Raw genomic sequence first — 21283 nt, forward strand, 5'->3', positions numbered from 1 at the left:
TAAAAATCTGTAGGTGTGGAATGAAGGTGGGAAGCCTGTCACTGATGTGCAAAGGGGAATACAGGGGCCATCACCTCACACTGCTCTGATATGCTCTGATATCTGACTTGTAAAACAAGGCATATATCAGAAATGGCCTCAAGGTAAATAGGCAGTCAGTTTAAGCTGACAGAGAAAAGCTGGATGTTGCTGGAAAACAAGACAACAGAGGATAAGAGAAATTTTCACGAACCTGTTGGGCAGGTAGAGGTTGGATAAATAAATGAAGGGACAGAGTAACTGGAAACTTGGAAAATATGGAATAGTCTCACTAGGCTTTTGACAGAGAGGTATAAGAATATGGACTAATAAAGATGCTAACAGTAAAGATACAGGAAGAGCAGATCATACGCCCACAAACAGCAGGTGTGGATGGTACAAGGCTTGAGGGAATTACTTAATTAACTCTCTGATCTGGTAGTTATTTTTAAGATCCTGAAGAATCAAAATGGCAAAAAAAAAAAAAAAAACCCTAGAGGCAAAAGGTGTCATTATTTATAGCGAGTGCTATGCTAGATCTGGATTCCTTAACTAAAGCGCTGTTGAGCCCAGGGCAGCCTGAGTCAGGCCACGGAATAAACAGCTCAGGGATTTGGGGTCAGGCCTGTGGTCTGCGGAAACCTTCCACGTGGCCTGGCCTGCTCCAAGCGGCGGGGCTCTGCGCCGGCGCGCTTTGCACCGCTGCTGGAAGTGACTAGCACGGGGCTGACCAAATTCCTGCTCTGCTCCCAAAGCGGAGTATGCTTGGCCTGCATCTTCTGTCAAAGTAGAGTTAAAGCACTTTTGTACCTAAATTGAGGTTTTTAGCTGTCTAAGCTAGCCCAAACTCAAACAATCTCTGAATTCAGATCAGCTGTTTTTTGGTGAGGCTAAAAAGCAGGGAAGGGTTACAGTAAAGGCATAAGCTGGATGTGTACCTAGGCCTATAGTGCTTGGTCCTATAGAAAAACGTGAATCTCTTTATTTAGAAAATCATTTCAGCTAAGTATGTGTGAGATGGTGAGAAGGCTGCCTAGGATCAGTCACAGGAGAGCCTTTACCAGGATAGAAAATGGTCAGAGGGAGGCAGGGAATAAGAGGAGGACAGATCACAGGTTTTTTGCTCCCCTCTCACTGTCTGATGCAGGGCATGTGCTTTTCCCTCACGTGGTGTGAGAGCACYCAAGCAGCTGTGGGGCCTCTACCCCATTCAGTCTGGAGCTGCAGCCAGCCTTGTTCAATTTTAGGGAAAGGCCTAACAACACAACAGAGAGTACATTTTGGGAACCTGCAGCAATGTCCTGTACCATACATCTGGTAACAATAAATGGGTTAATCCATAAAGTTTCCTGGGTTTAAGTAAAGGCTTCAACTTGGATTTGATTAGAAATAACTTATTTTCAGGTCTACTTATTTCTGTACATCTATTTCACAGGCTTTGTTCAGGAGAAACTTGAGCTAGAGCAGCTAATACATCAGGTGGGTGCCAGAAATAGAATAATTATGAGAAAGGTAACAATAGGCTGTAGCCCAGAAAAGGGACTGAACAGAGAAAATAAAGGAGGGAGGGGAGAGAGAGAGAGAGGGAGAGTTTCACATCAGGAAAAGGGGGAAGAAAATGATTGATCTATCAGTTTGTTCTGCACTGACAAAATGTTTTTGCATCTTTTCAATTTGCAGATTCTTAACAGCTTCCCAGTGGAGGTGAGAATATTTGTTCCACAATTCAGACAATCAGCTTTTCTAGGTTATCTTTCAGAGACGCTAGCAGTGGTTCACAGACAATACTACGCGTCATCAGACCAGAGAGAAGTAAAGTAGAAGTAAAACTATGGAGAAGTATATATGGAAAAAACTGTACAAATACTCAAGAAGCACATAGAAGAGTCAGCTAAAAATACCAGCTTGTACTTGGTATTACTGTGAGGTGGATTCTCAGCCAGAAAGATGGTGACAACATAACAGTAACACAGTTGTTAGCACCATCTGACTTTAGATTGTCACTCTGTAATCATTACCACATGTCTGTGTGCTTCCTAACGTAAAGTTACAGATAACCTGAACATGGTTGCCAAGTCAGAGAAACGGTGGTTTATTCTGCTGCATCAAGGTAATGTTCTTTCCTCAGAGCAATCCCTCCCGTTCAGGGTTGCTTGTCCTGCTTTCTTCTATTAGACCCTAGACAGTTACCCTTTTTAACATCTACTTCCAAAGTTCATCATCCACAGATTTATTATTAAGATGGGACTTTTGAGGTTGCTTTCTAATAACGTTTTTGTGAACACATATGACTTCAAGTTATTCAGATGTTTCAGATGACTCTGGACAAGCCAAAGGTACATACATGTAAGAGCCATCTTGTCCATACTGTAAAATAAGTTGTTACCATGGCAAAATAACTCAAGTTCAATAAAGTGAATCACTTTTATTGAACAATGAGCATAGAAAGCTCCCTGTGCTCAGAAATTAAATAGGCAACTTCTTAACTTTTTAGAGCTTTAAGTTTAGTGCATACAACTCATGATAATAACACTGTTGTTCTAAGATGCTGTTGCTGATGCTTTTTACTCTTATCCTTCTACTAGCTGGCAGCCAGCAGGAGATTGAGATGAATCTGTCAGCCTGATCCCACATGCAAGCTAAAAATTTGTTTTAAAAGTTTTTTTTTTTTTTTAATATCCTCAGCTGATGTAAATTGGCATTCTTCAGCACTCACTGATATTAATAGAGCTGGGTCAATTTGCAGCTGCTTAGCACCTGGTCCAAAGATTTTTATTTTTTAATTAGAAAGAAAGCCCTGTTTATCCAGGGATCTCACTTTGGGACAGCAATACCTTCCACAGATGTGTCTGCTCAGATTTCCATCAGGAATCTATGGCCCGGATATTTCATTTGCATAAAAATCATAAGATAGTCAAAAGTCTCGTACAGAAGCACACAACAAACAAGTGGGTGAGTAGAGCAGTGTTGGTTCTTTAAGTTGTGTCATATCATATATTGTATGTAGAGATATATTTCTGCTTGCATTTAATTTGTTAGTTTAATGGCTTCCATTGTAGCCTCATTTTGTTTTAATTTAAATCATAAAGGCTTTATAAATGGGAGCAAGCAAAGGACAGTCTGAAGGTCTTAGCAGCTCTGGGACCAAAAGTAATGTGACTGAAAAACACTTCTTCTGTCCTCCACATGTCTATCACTTGCTCACTGTTATTTTAGAGGAAAAGAAACCCTGAGCAGAAATAGATGAAAGATTGGGATGTTTCAGATTTATTAGCACACTGAACAGAAAGAGATTTAATAGTTTTTTTTGTTTTGTTTTGTTTTTGTTGTCTTGTTTGGTTTCCTTTACCAAGCTGATGGTAAGTGAATGTAAAGAGAACCACTGTTTAACACTGGCTTTGCTCTAAGATAACTCTATGAGAATGACAGATCTGTGGTGTGAAACTAGAGGAAAAAAAGTGGTGTATTAAACCAACAGGAAGAACTAATTCATACCCTAAAACCTGTGAATAGACTTATGATTGTACACTGCTGATAACTGTGTCAGCACTGAAGTTTGTATTTAAGACAACCTGCTGAAAATGTGGCTTCCTTTCCCCAGGCATAGCCCAGTTCACTGAAAAATTCAGGGTTCTCATCTGCGTCACTCTTTTTGAGGACAAGAATAAGCAGAGAATATTTATTCTCCTTAAGCTGGCACTGCCTTTTGGTGACCAATGTAACTTCTGTGTTCCTGCGGCGTGAGAAGGAGGCATTCACTGACCAGGGAGAAAGGGATTAGGGAACAGGAAATTTGCTGAATATATGAATTTATGGTGTGCTCTGCACTTTTGCTTGTTTAAATGTGAAGTGCAAGCAGCAAAAGGAGGATTTATGAATCTCAGCCTAAATGGCTGTGGAAATCTTCATAAGTCCTTACAAGAGAGCGTACAGCTGATATATTAATATTGTCATTTCTTTGGTGAAAATATACTAGTGATGATAAACATCAGTCAGTTACACACTGCACTTTTAACAGGCTGAAACACCATGATGAATAACACTGCAGTAAGAGTTAGATGATCTGTTTTTCTCTTGAAAATAGGGAGCCACATTTTCAACTTGTCAGCTTACCTAACTTTGATAGTCTTGTGCTTTGCTGTACTTCCTGCAGAGGAAAACTAGTGTACTGCAGATAGAAATGATACATTATTTAATTTTATGGAAATATGTGGCCACTGTAAAGGTGCCTACTGTACAAGGACAACAGCAAAATTCATTTACTTGTGACTGTGCCTTCCTGGTCTCCATCAGTAATGTGTAATAAACATGCTTGTGCAACCATGAAACTGAAAAGTATGGAGTAAATGTTGTTCTTCCTTACCATTTTTCAAAAGATTTAATATTATGTAGGTAAAAGATGAGTACATTTATATTAGTGGCTGCACCTGCGTAAAATGATTCTTTGCCATGTTGTGTCATTTTGCATAATTATAGCAGTTGGTACATTTAGTCCAGATTGCAAATGAAGATATTCACAATCAAAATGCTGCCTGCATTTGTTAAACAGCTGTGAGGGAGGGGCAGGAGGAAGAGACATGTTGAATAAAAATGATGGTAAGGATTTTTTCTTTTCTAATCTCTTTACCAAAAAATAAGAGCAGAATAACTTATTTCTTAGCACTCATAAAGATTTCTTTCTCTCATACATATAACCAAACTGATCCCACTGAATGGTTTGAAGAAGCAATTGTAACATAAAATATATCTACATACAGCTCTCTGTAATAACATTGCAAACTCTATCGAGGCATAAGTGAATTTGGATCCAGTGTGAGTCCCAAGTGAAATGATTTGGATGGGCATTAAGAAGATATATATAAACAAGATATATTTGTTAGCACACTATTGTCTTAAATAGGCAGCACTGTGTTTTCACGTGTTCCAAAGTATTTGTCAGGCTTATACCACATCCATTTTTATGAGTGTAACAATATTAAAATACAGATATTGAGCTATCTCCCTCTCAAATGGACACATGGAGAAGAACCAAAACACTCTTTGGATGCATGTAGGGCCCCCAAGAACAATGGCAGGTCATCTAATCCAGCCCTTGCTGACCGTTAAACATTGTCTTCAGCAGCATATTATACACTGGTGAATCCACTTTGATTTCCACTTAGACAAGAAAAAATTACTCTGTAATCTATTAATCCATTTGGCCATCAGAAGGTTTGTGTGCACACATGTTCTTTAATCTCTCTTACCTACAGGAATTGTCATTCCATGGATTTTGTCTGCCCAACCGGCATAATATCTCAGGGTTTTTATTACTCCTTGAAGATCTACATAGAAGGCTTGCAGGAAAGGTTTGCCGCTGTTCAATGATTCCATAGTCTAGAGGACAAGAAAAAGTTAAGACATATAAGCAAAGTAGCATTTTTAGACTATTGCATTTCAGTATTTACAGTCCAACAGCTCTTCAGTCATGACAGACTTTTAATGAAGACCAAACCATATACTCCTTGGCATAGTCTTAATCTAGAAGGTTCAGAACAACTGTCTGATCTCCTTTGTTACTTCTTTTTGTAATTGTGAACATAGAGGATTTTCCTCAAAAAAATCTAGTTCCTTTAAACCTTCTGGAATGACTATGATTTTAAGAGCGCATGCGCGCACGTACGTGTGTGTGTGTGTATTTTGGACCTAATAGCTACTGTATTTGGTCCAGATATATAATTGCAAAATTGCTTTAATCAGGAGCCAAGATAAAAATGCCTGTCAAAGTAGGTTCTGTTATGTTAATGATAACAGCTGAGAAGGGGCTCCTTGTAACCCCATATTAATGATCTGAATCCATAAAGAGAAGAATGGACATATCCCTCTTCATATAATTGATGTGAATATAAAAAATTCTCTATATGGCTGCCAAGACTCCTGCTGAGGTCTGAGATATCTATAATGTACAGCCAGTTTATTTATTGCCATCAAATAAACAAACTTTCCTCTAGGGAAGCTCATAAATTAACAAGCTAATGTCCTTATTTTTAAGTTAATATTCCTATTTTTAAAGTACCTTATAAGCTATCCTCTTAAGAATTCCTAAGATCGTTTAGTGAAAAGAATCCAATAAAATGTCCTAAGATGTTGAGTGGCTTAACTGACTCTCAATAGCTGTCCAATAGAAATCATTAAGAATGGGCAAAGTACACCAATGTGTAACACATGAATATATGCTAACCATCGAATGAATTGCTATAGAGAAGAATGGAGGCCTAATTCTGCACTGACTTACATCCACAGGAGCAATTATTGGCATTGCCTGTGGTGCAATTCAGTGAAGAACTTGGCTCTAGAAATACAAATCTAATGACAGGCAGAGTAAACTTGATTTGCTGTGCACTTCCTTCTCCCCGCGGTGATTTTACAGTATACACTGGTGGTAAGATGATTTAAGTGTTGACAAAGCTAGAATTAAGATGTTCACCAGCTTAGTCCAAAGCACTTGACATGCGGAAAACAACATTAACAATGCCACCATTTAGATGCTTCATACATGAGCTAAATAGCGTAATACCCAGAATTTATGTTACCAGTTGAGTATCAGTAAGCATTTCACCTGTCATTTCATTAATATCTGCACCAGTTACTTCATAGACTCTTCCATTTTTTATTTCAGAAAAGTTACAAGTGCTCATAACAGGCACACACATGCGCACACCAATGCACACCTATTTACTTGTCTCATGTCCAATGTAAAGGTCATTTGAGTCATTTGAAGTTGTTGTTGACTTTGATGAGCTTTGGGTCAGTTCTTGAACAGACAGTTGGCCATCTTAGTTGTCAAGCTAGTTTAGTTTTCAAATACTCTTCAAGTTATGACATTTATGAACTGATTTGCTCTCAGAATGTAAAACGGACATTGATTTTCATGTGCTACTTACAGCAAGAATTGCCCTGTCTCTTTCGACTAAGTCTGCTAACTTATCCAAAAGATGGCCTCTTTCCGATGCATCCATTCTCCTCCAGACTGAACCTAGAGAAAAAGCAAGGCGAGCGGCTCTCACTGCTTTATCTGTATCAACCTGTCAAGGAGGAAGAGAAAAACAAAGCATTGAGGTAAATAATAATAAAACATTACCAGGCTTATGAAATTGTTTGTTGCACAGCCTCTTAGTCACATGAATGGGTATTGGAACTGGAATTAATACAAGAATTGTCCAACAGTAGTATTCTGGAATTGTTGCTTTTGGTCTATTTGTACATTTCTAACCATTCACAGGATGCATTACCTTGTCAGCTTCCTGGATCTCACAGATTTGCTCTCCTGTTGCTGGGTTATATACTGGAAATATTCTCCCACTTTCAGAATTTTGCCACTCATTATTGATAAAAATCTAGAAAGGGAAGAAAAAACATTGTAAAACTTCTCAATCCTTCTGCAGAAACACACAGTAATGTATATAGCAACAAACTCCTGGGAAAAGTTGCAGATTCTAATACACAGAAGGTGAAACTAATTTATGTGAGACTGAAAATTACAGATTTCAAGAGTTCAGGGTCAGCCCCTGATGTCTCTCTGTGTTCTGTGGCAGTGTCACTATCAGAGCAGCATTAGACTCTAAATAATTTGGTTAACAGTCAGATTTGATTCAAGCACTGTAACAAACTAAAGAAAGAAATAACGGTATCAGAGCAAAAGCCTTGAAACTGCTGGAGTCAAGACAAGGATTTGGACTAATCATTCAATACCCAACTCTGTAAGTAAACATTTGGTCACTGATATAGCCCAGTCAAGGCTGAATAATCTCTAACATTGCAGTTTTTCAATACACAGTCAGTTGATTATGGCTGCACTGAAGGCTCGCAGAACAGAATTAGCTTGCTTATCTGCTTGGAACAATGGAAATTGTTAAATTCTCTCAGTGTTGACATCATTTTAATTGTCATGGGCAAATCAAATTTGAATTTTAATGGTGTTGACAGCAGCTGTCTTGAGAGAGGTAATGACAAATGAGTTTATTTAAAGTAGATTTTTACTGGTAGCTACACACATGTAAGTTAAATTTTCTACTGAGTGACTCTCAGGAACAGGATGCAGTTATTTATTAGCAAATATGAAATAAGTCACTTTAAGAGAACAACTGAGTGAAAGGTTTTTCTGGTATTCAGACTTTTTCTGTCCTTGAAATCTTTTTAAGACAAAGGATGAAAGCATTCAAAAAGGGCAGGCACCATATGGGTTCCTTGGAGTTCATGTATCAATGTTCTTTTATTGTATTCCATGAAATACAACTTTAAATGCTTAGGGGGAAATCCTGGCCTCACTGAAATCAATGGGAATTTTACCACTGACTTGATGGGGGCCAGGAGTTCACCCCTAGGTAGAAGGAAAGTTTACTGCCCTCTTTGCAAGATGGGTTAAGTTGTTTTTATAGGGACAGGAACCTTTCTCTGCTTAAAGCAAAGCAAGCCCCATACCCCAACAGGCCCTACAACTGCAGCTGAGCAGAATGCCGAGAGACCCTTTGAAGGGGTAAGGAGTCTCAGTTCCCATCAAAGACACTCACGTAGTGGGAATTAGCCAATCTTTTTAGATCAGGACTAATAACAGGAATCAATGAAATAAATACTTAATACTGGCCCAGTTTCCTCACAGAACCACCATATCTGCTGGGACAAAAGTCTGTTGCACTGATTAGGCAGCCTAAACATAACATCCTTGTCCAAAAATGCTCTCTGTCACCTCTCTAATCTTGCACTCTCCAGTCTCTTCTGCCAGGCAATACAGAAGTTGTTACCTTTGCACTGATACACGGCTCAGGTCAGCCATGATAACACAGGGAGACAATGGAAGAGAGTTTGCACGTGAGGATTACACTGAGATGGTGTCAGATTGTTGGTTCTTTTTTTGTTTATTTGTTTTCTTTAGAGAAAAATGTGATGTGGCAAAACCAGGACAGAAGTAGCCAAAAATTACTTGATTTTCCTGTGGAAATGAATGGAATGTAATACCTGTCTTTTCTATTCAAAGAATAGTATGTATGATTATAGATCTGTTGATGATTTTTCTAGGGTTGGATCAGTACAATGAAGCTAGCAGCACCAGCCCGCCAACTGAATAATTTATAGCTTGAATATTGTTACTTAAACATTTATAACTTGTCTGAAGACAAAAAAAGCATCAGCCTCAAAAGCTTGTGTGTAAGTAAAGAGGCTCACCAAAACTTCAACACATCTGTAAGGGAAGAAGGAGGGAAATGGAGAGATAGGCCTACATTGCTGAAAAGAGACTAAGCTGGGAAAAAAATACAAAAGCTATTTAGCAAAAAAAAACCCAACAACTAGAGAACTGGTTATAGAAAATACAGTCAGAAGGCCCAAGATGAAATATTGCAATACCAAAGAGTATAAAGGGTCTGTAAAAGAAAAGAACATGGTGAGGGTGCTGGGATGGCCGTGCATTTTAAAGAAATTAAAGAGATTGCACACTGATATTTGCACATTAAGGTGAAGATGTGTCCATAGTTTGCTGTTGCCAGACATGAGCTCACTCAACCTATTCTCCACGCCGACTGGAAACCACGTAGCTGTGTTCATCTCAGCAGGGCTTAGTAGCTCGGGCCCAGTGCCACACTACCTGCAGCGACCTAGGTGGTGGTTCAGAGCTGACTCATGTCCGGCTGGCTCAGGACATGGGCAGGATGAGCCTGTGTCTGTCTGAAAAAGACCCTGAAGACATTGAGTTTTGCACAGAAACCAACAACTATGCGGGCTTTTGCTTTTATGGCTGTGTTTGAACCTCAGCTTTCAGGGCTCCAGGACCTGGGCTGAGATAATAACTAAGTACCCGTGAATGGTGACGCAGGAGATGCACGCAGGTGGGGGATATTGTGTCCTGTCGACAGGGTCGCAAAGCAGAGGGCACCTGAGCCCCGGCTCAGCCTCTACCCTTCTCCTGAGCTCAGCAAGGGGTCGCATCCCAAGCCGAGGCCTGAGCAGCCTCCTGCTCTCAGGGCAGGGAGCTGGCAGAGTTACGGGACACTCCTGCGGGCAGAGCCGGTCCGTGCCCTGCCGCCCGCGCAGCTCTGCGTGGGGCAGCAGGCTGGCTGAGGAGCAGGGCACTGCCCACAGGCTGCTTCGGTGGGGTTTCCTCACTGCTGCTGGCCTGCCTGCTGCAGCTGCCTCCATCGCGTTCCCTCATCGCCCCCCTGCCTCTGGCCTCAGCCCTTTTTGGTCTGTGTCCTGCCACCCCTTCCAGGGTCCATCTTTTCCTTACTTTTTTTCTTTTTTGTTTTAGCATTCTAAAGTAATCAAACTTAACACACCATTTCCTATCTGTCGCTTTCTTTGCATGCTGTATTTATCTTGAACCTGTCTGTGTACTTGGACTATAAACTTCTCAGACCATGGGCTGTGTCTGCCTGTGCTCTGCTTACGCTGCTTCATAAAATGAGGACATTTTGGAGCTAACTAGCAAAAAAAAATAAAAACAAAGAATCATCAGTATCATCCCTAGTGACTAACATAAGCAGAAATCTTCTGGTGTCTCACTGTCACTTTTTAGACTGTATGTAACTGAAACAAAGAAACCCTGAGGTCTGTGACCTGTGGATAAGGATTTTCTGGAGTCCTTTCCATTGACTGCAGTGGAGCTCACTCCACGCTCACAGTGTGGGGTTGCACTGGGGAGGGCGGGAGGGCAGGGAGAAGAGCTTGCAGTTTCAAGAGCAGATGGCCAAAGGAGATGTAAGGATGTTTGTTTAGGGTTACAGTATGTACATAAACACATAGGTTCCCTGTGTGATCTCTGTCTTGAAAGAATAAAACATTTTGGTTGAATAAAAGAACCTGAGAGGTGGAGGCAACAGCATTTTTTTTTTTTTTTTGTTAAAGAGGTTAAAAAATGTTAACTACATTCTGCTGGGATGAACAACTGTCATCAAATTTGCCAGTACACAGGATGTGTGTATATTCTTAAAATACATTTCAGCACAGGAATAAGTAGTGCCCTGGAATTACAAAAGAGGGTTGCAATGCAAGTTGACTAGAACTATAAGGTGTATGATTTTATTGAGTGCTCCATTTATCCCACAGTGTTTAGAAATAGAACAGTAATAGCAAATATTTTAGATAGGACATGGGAAAGATCTATTTGGCATAAAGTTGGAGCTGAAGGCAAGAGAAATTGCTACTGTTAATGGTTAATGTTAGTTTCTTCCTGTTCCACTTTCTATAAACAAGGTATTGCCTATACAAGCTCATTACTGTAAACTGAGCACATTTAAATTGGCAGTAAAATCAGAGTATTTACTCTAGTGCACATATAAAGTACCTAGTCCCATGTTTTGGAACAGTTTCAAGTCTTGAAATCCAGCAGCTGGCGGCTTTACAAGCAAAACCTTACACTTAAATAACTCACTTTTGAAAGTTTTAGGTGTTCTGTGTCAGGTAGTACCATTCAGCAGATATTCCTACCACCAAGACTCAGATTCTTTTGCAATAAATTTGCATTCACAGGGACTTTTATAACTCTTCCAGCACTACTGACTCCAATGGCTGTTGATTAAATGTATATATCCTGTACATTTAATCTGACTTTCATTATGGCCACTTCGTAAAAATGCCATGAAATGGACAAGCGATGACACATTGCAAGAACAAGGAATCCCTGCAAAGCCTCAAATTGGGTTTTTTTCTCCCTTATTTATAGTGACCATTGTAAAGGCTAACTCTAAATCAGGGAGAATATTTGACAGCAAGTGTTTCTATCTATGGATTATATATAACCCATCCTAAACACCAGATGAAAAAAGGATAACCTTAGAAAAAAGAAGGGCTCGCTTCCATGTAAATCATGCTACAAATTGGACAACACCCAGTGAGTTCATTGTTCAACCTCAATTGTGAAGGCTATTCACATTTACTATTCCCCTGGAATCAATGTTAATTAAGGCTGACTGAGGCTATAAATCAGCCTTTGGTTTTTACAACTTAATTCAGCATTAAGCATATATATGTAAATAAAAGGTAACTGATTAACCACTTGAGTTTTCCAGGAGTTACTGAGGTAATTTGTTTTTGTTTGAGTCCTAGTGTTACCTTTTGTGGTTTGCAACAGGGAAAAGAAAAAGTATATAGTATGTCATGTATTTGCTATGCAGTATTGTGAGTAGTTAAATAATCTGGCCTGTTGGGTGCTATCAACAAAACTGTGCCAAAATGGAAAGGGAAGAAGGGAACACTTGAAAAATTTTGGAACACTGTGAACATTTAGTTTGCCATCTACTCCCAGTAGAGTCAATAACTGCAGTAATGCCAGACCAGTAAGAGAAAATGCAAACCTTCCTGCTTTACTGTGGTCCCTGTCAGTACAATGACTTGGCCAGCAACAAACCCAACTGGAAAAACAATCAACGTGAGTGAGGAGTCTGGATTTAGCTGGTGTGCAATGGTTTGAGGAGGGCACTCAGTACCATTTGCTCAGCTGCAATGCAGCCCAGAGGCACAGGCGACGCGGGGCAGGAGCGGAGGCACCGATGGGGGCTGGGGCCGGGCTGGGGCCGGCAGGCAGGCGCCTCGCGGGGCAAGAGGTGCAGCCGCGGCTCCTGGTTGCCCCGGGAGTGTGCCCGGGCAGTGCCAGCGGTCTCCTGAGACCGCATCCAAAGGGTCCCTCAATAACTTCTGTTCCTTTCCAAATGAAAGAAGGTGAAGGCAGGGCGTTTTCCTAAAGGAACAGGCACTGCCCCCATGGTACTGCCAATAACCTCTTGCTCACACACGCGCTCGTCACAGACCTTCCGACATTTAGAGCTTTGCAAGATAACCGCTCCCCCATTTTTGCATGAGCAATCACTTAATTGCCAGGCTCAGTTTCTGCCCTTGGTTAATTATGTACAGCCACTGTTGACCTCCTTGAGTGTCACCTATGACTAATCAGGGAAGCAGTCTGGCCCATCATATAGGGCACATGACTGTTCAGCCCTTTTGGGATATTGTGTTGTACTGAACAGTATAAAAAGGACAAAAAAATTCCAAAGTTATCTTGTAAAAATTCAAATTACTTTGAGACTCTGCTGCTGTGCAGTTGGAAGGAAATCATATATTACATTTTACATAGGACCTGAATTTAAAAAAACACTATGCGCTCAGTTCAATAGCATTTTTGGATGCTTATCAGTTTTGAAATCGAGCCAAGAGTAAATGTTTTTCACTTAAAGCAAAGCAAATTAAGCTTGGCAAATAAACAATTACAATATCTTGCTTATGTAGCCATCTGTCCCAGTTGACTTGCTAATAATTAGCAACTTAATGTTCATTTTAAACCATACAGGTAATTAATTTCTATAATACGATAAGCATTCAGACAGAAAGGGATGTCTACAAAACCAAGCTGAACAATCTAATGTGCAATGCAGTAATAACAAAATTTAGAGCAGAGAGAAAACAGACAGGATGTTCTGTTTTCATAACTATTTACTACTGAGGAAGTATGAAACAACCATCTTTGTGTGTGTGCATGTGTATAAATAAATATAAAAGTAATTAATTAAAATGCAGCACAGAACTAATACCTCCTTTGCAGCTCTCGGTCAAGTGAGATTTGGTTTTCTTGCACTACAGATTCCCTCTGATGTTTACCCAGGGGCTAGCGCTGGATTTGGAAAGCGGAACTGATTTTTAAATTCACTGGGGATTCATGCACACTCACTGCCTCTTTTTTTTCCAAACGTCTTCTCTAAAAATATACTGGAAAAAAATGGGTTGTTTTAATTCAGAAGAGCAATCAACACAGGTGGCAACAATGTAACTTTTCATTTCCTTTCTTGAAAGTGCTCTGAAATGATGTGCGAGCGCGATGATGAGCTACAGTCCTCGCTCGTGCTTGCTTACTGATGATGTCATCAGGCAGTTTCTGCAGCCTCCCCAGCTGCACGAGGAAGAGCTGCAGCCAGTGGACAGGCAGCRGCCTAGCATTCAGCTCTTTGGAGGTGGAATTATTCTCCCATGGATTTAATAAAAATGTTTTTGTACTTTTGCAGCTCCAGAAATGTTTTTTGGTACAGGAAGAGGATTTTAACATCCAAATAATAATGGCTTCCCACAGGAGATATGGTTCTGGATGAATGGAGGAATGAATGGGAATTTCCTAACTCAATTGATTTAGTAGCTGGTTATAGTTTCATTCCTTCAAAGTGATCCTTTTTTCATATGTGGCTTTCTCCTTAGAGAGCCTTTGACGTTAAATCTGTGAGGATGGGGGAGGGGGCATCAGATGCCAAAGTACTTTATACAAGAATCACAGCTGTTCAGCCCTCTGCATCTTCTCATAGCTGGAGGCATTAAGAAACACATAATGACACTTTTTTGTGGTGGGAGACACAACAATTTTAGAGGCACGCAAAAAATCCAGCAGCATCATTTCCCTTGGTAAATATTTCATAACATCACAGATACTGGGCACCTGTGCCTTAGTCTGGTCAGGAAATTTCATATCCTTTCCCATCTCAGCAACTTCATTTCCTCTGCTTTGGAAACATTTCAAGAGTCCTAATGATTAGTACAATTGCAAGGCAATGAAGTAGAAGGGATTGATGATCAGAGGTGCAGCTTGTTTATTTTCTCAGGCTTTGTTTTCCTTCACTTTTATGGCTGCCTTGATACAACAAATCTCTCCCGTGCTAGCCCGAGTGGTGTGGGGCACTCCTGGGACTCACTGGGAACCAGCAGCTGGCTACAGACTCAGAGAACCCGGGTTTATAAGCAGGCATTGGGAAAGCAAAAGCCAGCGCCAGCAGACTGACTGACGACTGGTCAGCGATTGATCAGCAACACCATTTGATTTTATTTTTAAACGGGATTGTTCAGGTGAACAGTGAGAGGACAGAGCTCTTTGCTGGCACTCCACAAAGCACGAGCAATGGGCTGTGGACTTTCGCACCAGCCTCCCCAAACGTTCGCAGCGCACAGGCCCGTCTCCGAAGGCAGGCAGCGCCAACGGCTGCATCGCTTGCCAACGACGCAGCTACGTAAATCGCGGCCAGCTGTCCAGCTCGAGCACGCAAACACGCACGTTGTCGTGTTCAGCCTGGTTACCACAGCGCAGTGTTACTGCTGCAGGAGCTCCCCAGGCTCCGGCTCTTGCAACGAGATCCCTTTCAAAGCTGGTGGGGCTGGAGCTGGCGTAAGAAGAGTAGCAGTAAAGTGCGCACTCAGTTTAATCCCGGCAAGCAAGCGCCTGTGGACAGAGCTGCTTTTCAGCCACTAGAGGTCCAATCCCATCCCCAAAAAGTTGGTAGGAAACCAACTGGTTTCAGTGGGACCTGGACTGGGCCCCAGGGGATGGAGAGGTGGCTGTGGCTGGGTGGCTGCACTGGGAGATAAACTGACTTCACTGGGGACTGACACCAGCTCCAGCGTCTATGAGGGCCAAACAAAAACAGAACATATTGCTTTTTCTTTTTCTTCTTTGGATGTTTTGTTAACATGTTAGTTCATTCTGGCTCCCTCCCTCCCCCAACATCCCTCTCCCCCCCAGAAAAAATGTTTGGAAAGGAAGAAGAGATCTTTTCTAAAACTGCATGAGATGATTATTTTTTCAACTCTCATTTGGATCCCGGAGAGGGGAGGGTAAGGTTTAGACAAGCCTTTAGACAAGATCTGCCATAAATGGGGGTTTCCTTCATAAACTCAAGGTTGAAGTTTCACTTAAAAAAAAATCTAGAGCCTAAAATTCAGAGTGTACTGAGACGGCTGGCAAACTTTAAACACTTACAAACATACTACAGCAGGAGGATCAAAAAAGTGGAAATGGTCTGGAAATGCACAAGAAGTGAAAGCAGTGAGTCCAGGTTCCCTGTCAGTGCAGCAGTACCTTGAAACCTGGTCGAATGATGTTTACGCAGCCTGGGTCAGGTGCCAAGGGTGCGTGCCTGGATGAGAAGATCGGAGTATTTAGCTTTTGTGGATATAACTTCCAAGCAGCATGGCCTGAGCCAAGCCTACTGAAATCAAAAACAGCCCTTGACATCAGCAGAGTTTGGATCAGAAGCCAAGTATTTAAAATAGGTGACTACATCAAGCTCTCGGTGACATCTCGGCTTGTGTAAATGCAATCAGCCTGCAGCGTGGCAGACGCAAAGCTGGAGGAGGATTCGCACCATCCAGCAGCTGAGGGAGGCGTGCGAAGGAGAAGCGGGGTCTCTTTGCGGTCCCCGTGGGTCACCGGAGAGAGAGGCACTCCCGCAGGGCGAGACCCGCGCGGGGCAGCTGCCTCGCCCCGAAGCGGCCGTCTCCCGGGGAGCGCCGGCCGAGCCCCCGCGCCGCCCCGCGGCCGAGCCCCCGCTGGGCCAGCTCGCAGCCCGGACACGCTGGCAACGGCGCTGCCACGCGGGAGCCGCCGGAGGGGAAACTGGGGGGAACCGAGCTCCTCTGAGCAGCAACGGGGATCAGAGGAAGGGCTCGAAGCCTCCTGTCAGGCAGCTGTGAAAGTGGAATGCAACATGATTTTTCTCCCCTCTGTCCCAAATCCCTCACACCAAATGTTTGACCTGCCTATCTTCCTGTCTTAATTAGTCTTCGGCCTTTCTGGGAGTCGGGTCTGTTCTCTTGCAAATGGCAGCACATCAGACAGGGGGAAACCTGTCATGTTTATTTTCTAAGCTGTAGGGGGCACCCATTTGAAAAAACTCCCAGCTTATCTAAACGTTTTTGTTTGTATGATTTTGAGTTTTAGGAGGTTTGAGTAATTAGTTGAGGAGATTAAATAAGTCTTAACAACATGCAGTAGCATGCTTACTTTACTTGTGTTTTTTTTTTTTTCCACAAGTATTTCCTGCACGAAACTCCGGCTGCCAAGCAGTGATTATACCCTTTTCTATTTTAGTTTCTCACTGTGCCACATGCTGATGTAGCATCCGCTATTTCAATTTAGTCTCATTAAAGGGATTATTTTGCTGCTGGTTCTTCAAGAAAATTAATCCAAAGAGAAAAAATTCAGATCATATTGTTTGTTATACTGTACCCATCACAAACATTTCATTTGTTTTGGCTGTCTTATTACAATCTGTGGAAAAAAACCCTTTACTTACAGCACACAAAGGTTTTCCTTGAAGTAATTTCTACTTTTTCAATTAATGAAATTTCTCTGCTGTTAGTAGCACAATACAGGAGCAATAACACTTTCCCATAGCCCAAGTAATATTTCATGTATTCCTAAGAAACTAAGTTCCTAAACATCAGTCATCCTTTCACTTGCGGGGCTCTCATTAATTGCTGGAGAAAAACATTCGCCGCCTTGCTCTGCACTGCATCAGAAAACCTTGCTGCTGAAGCTAGGGTGCTAAAAATGAAGTGTGCTCGAGATTTCCATTGATAACAAGGAAATGCCATCATGGACTGGTTTGGGTAAGGATGGCAGCGTTTTTATGGAGCACGACCATCTGCTTGATTGCATTTACTGCAACTTAGAAATGAAATAATGAAAGATTTCTAAAAATCCATTAAGTCAGGAGTGGAGGGGAAGGAGTATTTGTTTACAGAATCAATTCTGAGCTGTCACTGGGCTTTAATGAAGTTGTGGCTATTAAGAACTTGATCTTGGAAACCCTTCCACAATCTCTCATTTAAGGCTGTGGGAATGAGGAGGGGTTTGTACAAACAAGTCTAATATTAATCTGTATAGTTTTCCTGCGTTGTGCCCAGTTTGTGCATTGCAGGTCATGTGTGTTCATTATGTGTAACAAAAAAAAAGGGTGATTTATTTATTTCTACATGGGAGACATGTTCTGCCATTTAAAAGATTGTAGCAGATCAACTTGTAGATAATTATTTGCCATTTAAAATGTTGTTCATCACCAAAGAACAAGTTCTCACTTACAAATTAGCTATGCTACATAAATATATACTCCTACTAGGATCACAAGTACTATAGGCAACACAGAAAAATACAGTGGACAAGTTTATTTTGACTTAAAAGCTCCATCTGAGAAAATTACTTTATAACTACACATGAGAAATTGCTGGAATGTCAACTTCATTTGCAGTGGCCCCTTATGGCCTGATCACCCTCCCTAGCACGATAAATCACTGGCGAGATCCTTACCTTAACACGTTTGATCTCAGCTCAGCAAGACTTGGTTTTGATGTGAAGAACTCCAGATCTGTTAGGTCAGAGACAAATAGCAGAGCCACTGACCTGCAAAGTGCTAACTCTGTATTAGACCCAAGTGAGCAGCCCTAAGCTCCTGGAAAGTTTGCCTTCACTTCTACTCTGCTAGCATCTGAATATTTTCAGATATTTCTGTTAGAACATTTTGGTAAATGTTGCCCAGCGACATCTCCTTTTGTGTCATTTCACACATACAGATTCTACAAAAAGTAAAATAAAGGAATATATAAAAAAGCCAACAGCCTGAGAAGCATTACCTTGGATAAACTGTTCTAATTGTCTACACTTCGGGACCATCTGAAATCAAACTGAATATTTATCAGTTTATTTAGTTTGCACAAAAGATTTGCACTGTCCCTTCTACCTAAACCATGCTTACTAATGCATATCACAAATAATGATATTCACTAGTACATTCATTAAGGTGATTGCAAGTGACCATATGTACCTGTGTGTACATATAACTTCAGACTAGTCCTAGAAAAGAAAGATCCATCTCGTAAAGTTTGCATTCGAAGTCTAAACTTTCACAAAGACCAGATGGTGCTCAGTTTTGCAGCCTTGGCCACAAAACTATTCCGTATTATCCTGGTTAAACAGTCACTTATCTCTACGATAGTAAGCAGGAGTGTTAGTCTACCAGAAAATTGGATGTTCTTAATGGGCTTTGGGGGAGAACAGCTTTGCATCATCAGCATTAAGTTAAAACACATTAAGTACCCACTTACAACATCGGGATTACCACTTATGACATCTTTGGTGAAAGCCTTTAAAACAAATTGTTGTGTTTGCTAAAAGAAGCTGTGAGATAACAATTCCCAGAAGTCTAATTTACAAACCTTTTTGCTCTTCAAGAAGATGCTAAAGAGCTCAGCACCTCTCCTCTTATTCACTACCACAGCAAAATCCCTCGGGCTGGAAATGGGAACTATTCTTTTCAATAAGGAGGCTTGGGAAATCTTGTTTTATTTACTTCTGGAGAAAAGAAACTTTTAGCTAAACCCCTTTGCCTCAGGGTTCAGTTCTGTTCTCTCCTCTAGTTCTTTCTGTTGATTAGCCATTGATTTTGCATATACAAAACTGGAACAGGCAATTCGACTTTCTATTATCTGTAAGAGAGACTGGGAGCAACTGGGCTTAAGCTGTCGAAGTACCCTGCTGTGCCTGGACACCTAACAAGTTTACACCCCAAAGTACACTGTGGTGCTAAGACTAAAATTGGATGTGAAGTGTTCTTGCAAGAGCTGATTACAGTCCCAAGCAAATAAAATACTTCAGGGTATAGCAAAATAATGCCAATATTTAATAGAGTTTAACATTTTAATATATGATTGGTGAGTTTTTCCTTATAGAAATGTAGGCCTGCATGAAAAATGAGCTCTTCTATTTACCTTTAAATAGAAGCAGACCAATAACTTTGAGTGTGTAAATTAAAAACATGACCCTCACCTTTTGCCAAACATGCAGCATTAAAAACATGGACTAAGGCAAAAACAAAACCTAACTATGCAGAAATTTCCTTAAATAAGACAAGCAGCTTATAAGTCCTGTCAATAAAAAGCCTTCCTTAAAAACAAATGTTTATATATGTAATTCTGAGACTTTTTCCACTTCCTTTAAAATTCATTTTTCTCTTCCTCTGACTCCCCCTTTTCTCTGCTGAAACCCCTTGTAATGATAGCAGAATGTGGGCAAACCTCATTAGTCTCCCTGCTGTTTACAGGACAGGATTTATGCTCAGTGTAGCGAACACAATGACACATGATCACTAAATGGCTAAAACCACCATCAAGACTTTAATCTGAGAAATTTTTCACCCAGACAGTACAAATGCTATCAGCATGTAAAGGCATGAAAAGCAATATTAATTACAGCTAACACATGTTGCCCAATGCCTAGCTTTCTTTAAGGAGTATATCAATAACTAGCCATTTGTGAAGGTTAATTTGATGCAACCTTTGGCTGTTATCTGGTATAAGATATGTTGCCAATTCAATCCATTAAGTAATAACTAAATTCTCATGGGACCTAGCTGAAGTCAAACGTTGTTATTCCAGGTTCACTGCTCTTAGTCTCCCTGCAGACCATTTAGGCAAACAGCTGGAAGAGCTGACTACAAAGCTTCTCAGTCACAGGGAACCACTCCAGGAAAGCAGGTAAAGGCTTCTAACCAGGAAATCAGTTATCAAGGATTTGTCCTAACGCTCCCTCTAGGAGAGGGATGAAGTGAGACAGCAAGAGCCTGAGTGCATTTGTGTTTCAGCTAGAAGAATTCAAATATTAAAAACAACCGTCTTAGCTGATACAAAACCAGAGCAAAGACTCACACTTTCATCCATTTCTAAGTATAACTTGCAAAATATGTACACTAAAAGGAAAGAAGAAAAGACGTGAGAGACTCGGCAATTCTGTTAAGGCCATATGGAAGAGGTACCCGGGGCCTAATGAAGAGACCTAATGAAGTCCTTTTCCCAAGGGGAGACTGCACGGTGCTGCATCGGTTGCTGGGCACGTTCTGCTGTGGGCTCACGGTTGTCACCTATAGAGCAGGGCCCTCCTTCTCCCTCTGCCTTTGTTGAAGTGCCTTCCTAAAACAAAACCTTTGAAAAGTCTGAACAGAAACAATACTAGAGGCAACAACCTGGACTGACAGTGTCCTCTCCATATTGCATCAATGGACATATTGCTCATCCTAACAGAAAAGTACAGAGGGGAGCAGCTTCACGGGAGCTCGTTACGCAGATCGATCTTGCAGCAAGGAGGGCATCGCCTCTGAGACAGCACTCGAGGGAATAACGACAGAGGCAACGCCAGATAGAGCCCGTGCTCTGAGCGATAGGGAAAGAGAGCAAAGAGCATGAAGAAAGGGCTCTTTTCATCCAGACTGTGTGCACAGCTAAGTGCACAGAAAAGTGTATAATTAGTATCATATATAATTGTTCACATGCATCCACATATAAACACTAGTTCTGAAATTCATCCATATTTCTATTTCCCAGAATAGTACAGAAAAACAGGTTTCCTCTTCTAGTAGTCTGGCTGGATTAGCAAGAGATCCTGACTCTGACACTGACCTACTGTCTGCCTTTGAGTTAGTCATGGTTACACTCCCACAAC

General features: G+C 41.2%; 1 protein-coding gene across 1 annotated transcript in view; it reads right to left on the reverse strand.

Moving 5' to 3' along the window:
• The window catches only part of ALDH1A2 (aldehyde dehydrogenase 1 family member A2), a 58547-nt gene that overhangs the window by 26038 nt on the left and 11226 nt on the right, over positions 1 to 21283 (reverse strand). Inside the window, exons 2-4 of the mRNA XM_026060906.1 lie at positions 7290 to 7394; positions 6942 to 7082; positions 5265 to 5394 (exon numbers count right to left, since the gene is read on the reverse strand). Of these exons, the coding sequence (XP_025916691.1) occupies positions 5265 to 5394; positions 6942 to 7082; positions 7290 to 7394 (376 nt within the window). The remainder of the gene's footprint in view (positions 1 to 5264; positions 5395 to 6941; positions 7083 to 7289; positions 7395 to 21283) is intronic.

The sequence above is a fragment of the Apteryx rowi genome, unplaced genomic scaffold (genome assembly GCF_003343035.1).
Source record: "Apteryx rowi isolate R43461 unplaced genomic scaffold, aptRow1 scaffold_172, whole genome shotgun sequence".
Classification (NCBI taxonomy): domain Eukaryota; kingdom Metazoa; phylum Chordata; class Aves; order Apterygiformes; family Apterygidae; genus Apteryx; species Apteryx rowi.